Source organism: Piliocolobus tephrosceles, chromosome 2 (genome assembly GCF_002776525.5).
Source record: "Piliocolobus tephrosceles isolate RC106 chromosome 2, ASM277652v3, whole genome shotgun sequence".
Lineage (NCBI taxonomy): Eukaryota > Metazoa > Chordata > Mammalia > Primates > Cercopithecidae > Piliocolobus > Piliocolobus tephrosceles.
The window spans coordinates 192,661,961-192,672,314 of NC_045435.1; the positions used below are offsets into that span (position 1 = coordinate 192,661,961).

The window sequence follows — 10,354 nt, forward strand, 5'->3', positions numbered from 1 at the left end:
CCACACCACACCACACCACACCAAACCAAACCACCACACCACACCACACCACACCACACCAAACCACCACACCACACACCACACCACACCACACCAAACCACCACACCACACCACACCACACCAAACCAAACCAAACCAAACCAAACCGTGTTTTAATGTTCTACACTTATCTGAAAACAAAACAGTATCTTCGCAGTCTCTGGATTCAGCCCAATCACGATATGATCCTTTTAGAACTGAGCGTCACTATAGCCATAGAGAAATTAGAAGGATTATAAGGGAACAATTTCATGCCAAAAATTTTGACAATTTAATAGACAATTTCCTAGAAAGAGACAAATTACAAAAACTAACCAAGACAAAGTAGAAAATCTTAATAGACCTATATCAAGTTAAAAAAGAAAAAAAAGGAATTAGTCATTAAAAATCTTCTCACAAAGACAAGTCCAGGCCCAAAGTTAAAAAATTAGCTGGGTGTGGTGGTGCATGCCTGTAGTCCCAGCTGTTAGAGAAGCTGAGGTGAGATAATTGCTTGAGCCCCAGAATCGGAGGCTGCAGAGAGCTATGATCGTGCTGCTGCACTCTAGCCTCGGAGGCAGAGAACCTGTCTTTACAAAACCCACAAAAACATTTAAGGAATAAATAATACGAATCTTACACAAAAATAAGGTAAAGAGAATACTTCCCAACCTATTTTGTGAGGCCAGATATCAAAGCCAGACAAAAACATTACAAGAAACAAACTATAGGCCGGGCGCGGTGGCTCAAGCCTGTAATCCCAGCACTTTGGGAGGCCGAGACGGGCGGATCACGAGGTCAGGAGATTGAGACCATCCTGGCTAACATGGTGAAACCCCGTCTCTACTAAAAAAATACAAAAAACTAGCCGGGCGAGGTGGCGGGCGCCTGTAGTCCCAGCTACTCGGGAGGCTGAGGCAGGAGAATGGTGTGAACCCGGGAGGCGGAGCTTGCAGTGAGCTGAGATCCGGCCACTGCACTCCAGCCCGGGCGACAGAGCGAGCCCCCGCCTCAAAAAAAAAAAAAAAAAAAAAAAACTATAGTCAAAAATCCCAGGTCAGAGACCGGGCATGGTGGCTCACGCCTATAATCCCAGCACTTTGGGAGGCCGAGGCGGGCGGATCACCTGAGATCGGGAGTTCAAGACCAGCCTGACCAACATGGAGAAACCCCTTCTCTACTAAAAATACAAAGTTAAAATTAGCCGGGTGTGGTGGCATGTGCCTGTAATCCCAGCTACTTGGGAGGCTGAGGCAGGAGAATTGCTCGAACCTGGGAGGCAGAGGTTGCGGTGAGCTGAGATCGCACCAGTGCACTCCAGCCTGGGCAACAAGAGTGAAACTCCCTCTCAAAAAAAAAAAAAAGCCAGGCCAGGTGCAATGGTTCACCCCTATAATCCAGCACTTTGGGAGGTTGAGCTGGGTGGATCGCTTGAGTCCAGGAGTTTGAGACCAGCCTGGGCAACATGGCAAAACCCCATCTCTTAACAAAATAATAATTTTTAAAAAATAGCTTTGCACAGTGGCAGTAATAAAAGAGCTTTGCACAGTGGCCACTGGCGTTTATCTGAGGCGCAGTTATTACTCCTTGAAAACTTTTCCCAGTACCCCTCTGTGACAACATGCAGTGTCGTCAGCATTGGCAATTTTTGACAAGTCACTATGGAGACTGAATTTTTAAAAAATACAAAAAATTAGCCAGGTGCGGTGGCCCACGCCTATAACCTCAGCACTTTGGGAGGCCAAGGTGGAATGACTGCTTGAGGCCAGGAGTTTGAAACCAGCCTAGGCACATAGTGAGACCTTGTCTCTGCAAGAATAAAAAATTAGCTGGGTGTCGGGTAGTGCATGCCTGTAGTCCCAGCTACTCGAGAGGCTGAGGTGGGAGGATCACTTGAGTTGGGGAGGTGGAGGTTGCATTGAGCCGAAATGGCGCCAATGCACTCCAGCCTGGGCAACAGAGCTGGACCCTCTCAAAAAAAAAAAAAAAAAAAAAAAAAACGAAAAATCCAGATTGGAAAAGAATAAGCAACACTATCTTTATTCACAGACGACGTGATATTATTATATGTAGAAAATGCTAAGTAATCTATGAAGCAACAGCTGATACTAGAACTGAGAATTAGCTTTAGCAAAATCTTAGAACATAAGATCAATATACAGAAAATTTCAGTTACACAAACACAAATACAAATCAATTGCACTGTTACATAATATCAAGGAACAATCCAAAAATAAAATTAAGAAAACAATTCCATTCACAACAGCATCAAGTATAATAAAATATTTAGGAATAACAAAAACTCTTTTTTTTTTTTTTGAGATGGAGTCTTGTCCTGTCGCCCAGGCTGGAGTGCAATGGCGTGATCTTGGCTCACTGCAACCTCTGCCTCCCGTGTTCAAGCGATTCTCCTGCCTCAGCCTCCCGAGTAGATGGGATTACAGGCACCCACCACCACACCCGGCTAATTTTTTCTGTCTTTAGTTGAGACGTGGTTTCACCGTATTAACCAGGATGGTCTCTATCTCCTGACCTCGTGATCCAGCCACCTCGGCCTCCCAAAATCCTGGGATTACAGGCGGGAATAACAAAATTTCTTAAATGAGGCCATCTATAATAGACAGATCAACATGCCTGCGTAATGATTTCAGCCTGGCCTCTGAGTAACTACGTACAATTTACATAACTTCTCTGAATCTCCTTTCTCTCATCCTTTTTTTTTTTTTTTTTTTTTTGAGACTGAGTCTTGCTCTGTGGCCCAGGTTGAAGTGTAGTGGTGCGATATCAGCTCACTGCAACCTCTGCCTCCTGGGTTCAAGTGATGGTCCTGCCCCAGCCTCCCAAGTAGCTGGAATTATAGGTGCGCCACCATGATTTTTGTATTTTCAGTAGAGACAGAGTTTCACCATCTTGGCCAGGCTGGTCTCGAACTCCTGACCTCAGGTGATTTGGCCATCTCAGCCTCCCAAAGTGCCGGAAGTACAGTCGTGAGCCACTGTGCCCTGCCTCGTGTCTCTCATCCTTAAGTTGAGGATACCAATTATAGTACTTCTTGCCTTACAGGGCTGTTATGAGCATTAGAACATATTTACAGTGTCAAGCACTACACCGTGATAATTATACTTCATAAAGCACCCAGGAGCTGTTTGCCTTCCCAGTCTCCTAGTGGAAGTGGTGTGAAAATGCACTTATGGGTCAGGCACAGTGGCTCACGCCTGTAATCCCAGTACTGTGGGAGGGCCAAGGTGGGCGGATCACTTGAGCTCAGGAGTTCAAGACCAGCCTGGCCAATATGGCGAAACCTTGTCTCTACTACAAATACAAAAGTTAGCCGGGCGTGGTGGCGGGTACCTGTAATCTCAGCTACTCGGGAGGCTGAGGCAGGAGAATCGCTTGAATCCAGGAGGTGGAGGTTGCAATGAGCTGAGATCATGCCCCTGCACTCCAGCCTGGGCAACAGAGCGAGACTGTCTCAAAAAAAAAGAAAACGAAGAAAATGCACTTAGGAACCTTGGCAGTTTGTCACGTGATACAGGGTGGCTGTTTGGCCTGGCTGCAGAGGAGCCATCGTTCTGGACCCAGTTAGTTGGGACTGTGCTTGGATTCCCAGCCAGGTCGCTCAGTCTGAACCTGAAGTCACCAGCAAGACATTTATTTTTCATGCCATAATTTACTCATTTTGTAAAAGGTTACAGCTTTCATTTGTCAGTTTGGAATACCAATTTTTCCTTCTTTCTTATGTTACAATGTTTTAGGAAGAATTTTAATCACATCATATTGAATAACTGATTTGTCTTTAAAGCTGCCTTTTTTTTTCAGTGTTACAGTGTATGCCATTGAGTTGAACTTTCTTTTCCTTCACTTTCCTTCTCTTAAGGGCTTACGGCAACCAGCTCCTTTTTCTGATGAAATTGAAGTTGACTTTAGTAAGCCCTATGTCAGGGTAACTATGGAGGAAGCCAGCAGAGGAACTCCTTGTAAGTAAATACCTACTTAATTTGTTGTTTTACTGTTGTTTTTAGCATTCCATTGTGTTTATCAAATACACACCTGCTCTCTACATACTTCCCTCCGATTACTTTTAAGGCCAGCGGCGAAGGGCTTCTTCCACCGGCCTTGACGTTCCATTTAGAAGGGTAACTCCACTCCATAAACTTCCATTTTTTTCTTATTATTTACATCTGTTTCCTGGGCTGCTGTTGTAGGTATGAGATATAGTAAAACAGAAACAATACGATATTATATTAGCCTGAGCTGAGTTATGATCTTATCTATTTCTATAAAGTCCAAATCATATGTCAGGCTGTCACATTCTTCATAGCCTTCCCTGCCATTCTGTCAGCTGGCTATGATGCTGCCGATTGATAGAGAACAAAAATATCCCAGGTTGGGAGATGCTCATCACTTAATTTTATTTTTACTGATATTATAATTTTCCAGGTTTTAAAAAATACTTTATTATTTTCAAAGCTCTTGCTCTTTATTTGTATGCTTAATTTACATCATTAATTAGCAGTTTTTGACCACATAAATTACTAACATATATTCAAGATGCTTTTCTTATGTGGGGCAATTGGTTTTAGAGATCACTGTAAAAAGAAACTTCCAAGAGCATTTGTTATGAATACAAAGTCTTATAGGCAAATATTCTTTCTTCTCCGTAAATTCCCCAATTCTCCTTTTTTTTCCAATCCTTTTTCACTTCTCCTGATTACTATACTAAGTGTTCTGTCTACCCTGTAAATATAGGGCTGAACTAAGACTCAGGCAGACACCAGGGAATAAGAAGGAGTTATAGCCACAAATCTGTGCATTTAGTATATTTGTGGTTACTTCTTAATTGTATTGGTATGTTTGCTTTCTGTTGTAACTAAACAACAGTGAAATACAAATAGAAGTGGGCCAGGAGTAGTGGTTCACACCTATAATCCCAGCACTTTGGGAGACCGAGGCGGGCGGATCATCACTTGAGGACAGGAGTTTGAGACCAGCCTGGCCAACATGGTGAAACCCCGTCTCTACTCAAAATACAAAAGTTAGCCAGGCATGGTGTCAGGCCCCTGTAGTCCCAGCTACTCGAGAGGCTGAGGCATGAGAATTACGTGAACCCGGAAGGCAGAGATTGCAGTGAGCTGAGATCATGCCACTGCACTCCAGCCTGGGTGACAGAGTGAGACTCTGTCTCAGAACAAACAAAAAAACAAATAGAAGTGATGTACAGTGTCATACCGGGATTTTTTTTTCTTTTCAGGCAGAGTCTCACTCTGTTGCCCAGGCTCATGTCCAGTGGTGCAATCTTGGCTCACTGCAACCTCTGCCTCCCGGGTTCAAGCGATTCTTCTGCCTCAGCCTCCCCAGTAGCTGGGATTACAAGCGTCCGCCACCCTGCCCGGCTAATTTTTGTATTTTTAGTAGAGATGGGGGTTTCACCATTTTGGCCAGGCTGGTCTCTAACTCTTGACCTCGTGATCCACCCGTCTCAGCCTCCCAAAGTGCTGGGATTACAGGCGTGAGCCATCACGCCCGGCCGATACTGGGAATTTTAACACTTACCCCTTGGCCTTATCTTGGGTATACGTATTGTGGTTTTTGGTTCCTCAACAAAAAAGAGGCTAATTCCAGAGAATCCTTTCATTCTGAAAAAATGTTTAGATATAGTTTATATTGATCACAACCCTCTGATTCCATGATAAGATTTTTGAGTTTGGCTTCCCTTATTTGGGTAATAGGTAGGCTCCTGGAGGCAGAGTAAAATGACAAGGAAAACCAGAGACTATGAATCAAAGTTTAACAGTAGCCAGGTCTCACTTTAAAATGCCAGAAGATAGTTCAGGGTTCCCATTCAGATGTGATAGTAGAGGCTGTTGAAAGCAAGAACTTTTTACATACTCTCTAATGATACACATTTACAATCAGCTATTCATTTAGATTTGATCCGATGGGTTGCATTACCCAGTTTGTTGCTAATTTGTCCGTATATCATTTGTGGTACATAAAATTTGAAAATATGTGTACTGTTTCCAAGTTGGTCTTTTGTTTTGTTTTGTTTTTGAGACAGAGTCTTGCTCCGTCAACAACCAGGTTGTAGTGCGGTGGCGTGATCTCAGCTCCCTGCAACCTTTCCCTTCTGGGTTCAAGCAGTTCTCGAATCTCAGCCTCCAAGTAGCTGGGATTACAGGAGTGAGCCACCGTGCTGGGCCTGTTTCTAAGTTTTAAAGCTTATAATTAACAAGTCCTGACTAGTATAACTTTTTTAAATTTTAGAATTATAGAATTTTACAAATAAGTCGTTTTCAAGATTATCTACTTTATAGTTTCTTCATTATGTACATAAAGCAATTATAGTCCATAGTAACTAAGAGGTGAAGGCTCCCCTACAGTAAAACAGATCATTAGTGGGATAGAATTGCAGCTAAAACCTCACCCTGGAATGGTGCTACTCATTGTAAGCATTAGAATAGAAGACCTTCGGCAAAATAATTGTTATTTTTGGTGGAACAAACTGCCACAAATTAGCCTATAAATTTGCCAGCTTAATTTGAAGTCTGGGTTTTCTCTTAGATCTCATTTTGTCTGACTGTTGTATGTTAAATCACCCAGCAGCTAACTGCATTTATGCCAGTGCAGGACAAGGAATAAAGCAATAAAGAATGCACATGCTCTAGGGAAGTTTTAACACCTCCCTCCTGCTCCCCAGGTTTTTACGAAGGAGGTTGTATAATCTAGGAGAAGATTCTCCACTTAGAGAAAAACAAATATGATTTGAGAGACAAGAAGGTCAGCTCTGGGAATCTTTTGGAAGATGAAAAAAATCAGCAATGTGTTTAACTCAGAGAAAGGAAGGAAAAGGGAGAGTATGAAGGGCAATGGAAATCTGTCAGGAGCAGAATGTTTCAGTGGTAGGTATTTGGGAGAATAAATACATCCAAAGAGATCATTAATTGAAACCCAGGTTTCTTCTGCCTAAAGGAGGACATATGGTTACTTAGTCACCAGTGGTGCAGCGTATAGTATAATTCATAATCCGTATAAACCATATAATTTATCATCCAAATCAGGACAGTTTTGAGCATGAAAGGGAGTTGCTGTTAATAGTATGCAGAGGTTGAGTGTGGTGGCTCATGCCAAGAATCCCAGCACTTGGAGAGGCCAAGGCCGAAGGATTGCTTGAGGAGAGGAATTCAAGACCAGCCTGGCAATACAGTGAGATCCCATCTCTACAAAAACTTTAAAAATGAGCCAGGTGTGGTAGTGTGCATCTATAGTCCCAGCTACTCAGGAGTCTGAGGTGAGAGGATTGTTTGAGCCCAGGAGGTCTAGACTACAACAAGCCATGATTGCACCACTGCATTTCAGCCTGGGTGACAGAGACCCTATCTTAAAAAAAAAAAAATACATACATATATATATGTATATATATACATATATATATATGCTGGGTGCGGTGGCTCACACCTTTAATCCCAGGACTTTGGGAGGCTGAGGTGGGTGGATCACGAGGTCAGGAGATCGAGACCATCCTGGCTAACATGGTGAAACCCCCTCTCTACTAAAAATGCAAAAAATTAGGGTGAAACCCCCCTCTACTAAAAATGCAAAAAATTAACTGGGCGTGGTGGCACACACCTGTAATCCCAGCTATTCAGGAGGCTGAGACAGGAGAATCACTTGAACCTGGGAGGCGGAGGTTGCAGTGAGCCGAGGTCATGCCACTGCACTCTAGCCTGGGCAACAGAGTAAGACTCCATATCAAAAATATATATATATAAAACATATATATATAAAATATATACATAATATATAAATGATATCAAATATGTATTATATTACATTATATAATAGAAACACTAAACATTATATTAAAAGGATATAATTTATATAAAGATGATTATATGTACTATAATACACATTAAATCAGGGGTGTGGTTATCCTGGCCGATAGCCACTTGGTAAAAGAATGGCTAACGCTAGCTTTCTTCCCAGACTAGTTCAACAGTGACCCCTTCTGGCCGTTTGGTTAATATGTCAGCCTGGGTTTGCCAAAGACGGGATGGAATGGTGGCCAGTTGAGATGTTGGTAGGCTGGAGAAGCACTGGAGAGAGCAAGAGGAGCATCTGGGATTGGTCTGAGAAAAGGTTCAGTGATCTCCTTGGCCTAACCTAGGATGATTAGCTGTGCTGCAAGCAGCCACTCGATCAACAGCCTTCTGTGCTATTGCCACCATCCAGGCAATGAGAAAATTTACCTGCTCTATGCTGTCTAGTAGCAAAGAAACAACAAAATAGTCTTAATTTGCATATTCTATCCCTTGTGTGTCAGGATCAAATAGTGTGAGATTGTAGCCCCTCTGGACTTGTTTAGGAAAAATGGAGGTGTGTTAGTTACTTCATGGACATGACTTCTGGGATACTTCAAAAAAGGTTGTTGTTTTTTTTTTTTTTTTGAGACAGAGTCTCCCTCTGTCTCCCAGGCTGGAGTGCAGTGGTGCAATCTCAGCTCACTGGAACCTCCACCTCCCAGGTTCAAGAGATTCTCCTGCCTCGGCCTCCCAGGTAGCTGGGATTACAGGCGCCCACCACCATGCCCAGCTAATTTTTGTATTTTTAGTAGGCACATGTTGGCCAGGCTGGCCTCAACTGCTGACCTCAGGTGATCCCCCTGCCTCGGCCTCCCAAAGTGCTGGGATTACAGGCGTGAGCCACCGTGCTCAGCCCAAAAATCTTTTTAATGTATTATTTTTTAATAGGCATAGAGCCAATGCAATGACTTCTGGGATATAGAAGGGGGATTATATGCTCAGATTTTGTTTTATTTTGCTTTGTCTTACTAAAAGTTATCTTTTTAGAAATAATTTTTTTCTTCTTTTTTTTAGTTGACACATGGTGGCAGTAAAAAATAATTTTAATAGAGATAGGGTTTCACTGTGTTGCTCAGGCTGGTCTCAAACTCCTGGGCTCAAGCAGTCCTCCTGCCCTGGTCTCCCAAGGTGCTGGAATTACAGGTGTGAGCTACTGTACCCAGCCTGCTTTCTCTCATAGATGAGAAAACTGAGGCATAAGGGAAGTTAAGGTTACAGAGGAAGAAAGCTGGTTGGAAAGCTTGAGCTATGACCTTTCTGACTCTTAAATCCGGTAAATTAATTTTGGTTTTCCATTGTATTGGTATATTTAATTTAAAATTTTTATTTCCTGTATTATCAAATCAATACAACCAGCCTGGGCCGGGCATGGTAGCTCAAGCCTGTAATCCCAGCACTTTGGGAGGCCAAGGCAGGCAGATCACTTGAGGTCAGGAAATTGAGACCAGCCTGGCTAACATGGGATACGAATATAAAAATACAAAAATTATCCCGGCATGGTGGCTTTCGCCTGTAATCCCAGTGACTTGGGAGGCTGAGGCAGGAGAATCACTTGAACCTGGGAGGCAGAGGTTGCAGTGAGCCTAGATCATGTCACCGCCCTCCAGCTTGGGTGACAGAGCAAGACTCCATCTCAAATAAATAAGTAAATAAATAAATACATAAAATACAGCTAGCTTGGGCAACATGTGAAACCCCATCTCTACAAAAAATACAAAAATTAGCCAGGCATGGTGGTGTGTACCTGTAGTCCCAGCTACTTAGGAGGCTGTGGTGGGAGGATCATTTGAGCCTGGGAGGTGGAGGTTTCAGTGAGCTGAGACCACGTCACTGCACTCTAGCCTGGGTGACAGAGCCAGACCCTGTTTCAAAAAATCAAATCAAATGAAATCAATATATTCCCACAGTTTAATATCCATAAAGTACAAAAAGGGCATAAAGTAAAATGTCTTCCTCTCAAGACCTGTCTCACAGCCACCTGGTGTCTCTATAACAGGCCACCAATATTACCCATTTCTGTGAATATCTAAGTAAATTGTTTATATATCCTCCCACCTTTTAGTGGGTGTATTATGCTATATTCAATATTCCATTGAAATTTAGGTCATTTCCTGACTGTTGCTATTATAAACCGCACTGCAATGAATAACGTCTGTATTTACTGAGAGAATTCCCAGAATTAGAATGGCTGGGCCAAAGCTATAAGCATTTGTCATTTGTCTTTTGACAGATACGACCTAATTGCCCTTCTTGGAAGTTGCTGATACTCCTTTCAGCAGTGTATGATTTCTTGGTTTAAAATCTACTTGTTTATCAATAAAGTTTTTTGAAAACAAAACTTCATAAACCTCCTGAGAACCAATTCCCTTCTTGTTTCATTGCCCTGAAGACAGGAAGGAGATGTATCTGATCCTCAGCCTCAGCACAGTGTATCCGACCCTCAGCCTCAGTGTATCCGACCCTCAGCCTCAGTGTA

General features: G+C 42.8%; 1 protein-coding gene across 3 annotated transcripts in view; it reads left to right on the forward strand.

The window, feature by feature from the left end:
- PCYT1A (phosphate cytidylyltransferase 1, choline, alpha) overlaps window positions 1–10,354 on the forward strand; it is a 50,145-nt gene that overhangs the window by 25,353 nt on the left and 14,438 nt on the right. For all 3 annotated transcript variants that reach the window (XR_002732117.1, XM_023214827.2, XM_023214828.3), the window contains exon 3: window positions 3,897–3,996. Coding sequence is in view for 2 of the 3 variants with exons in the window: in XM_023214827.2 (XP_023070595.1) it covers window positions 3,897–3,996 (100 nt within the window). In the remaining variant the exon portion in view is untranslated. The remainder of the gene's footprint in view (window positions 1–3,896; window positions 3,997–10,354) is intronic.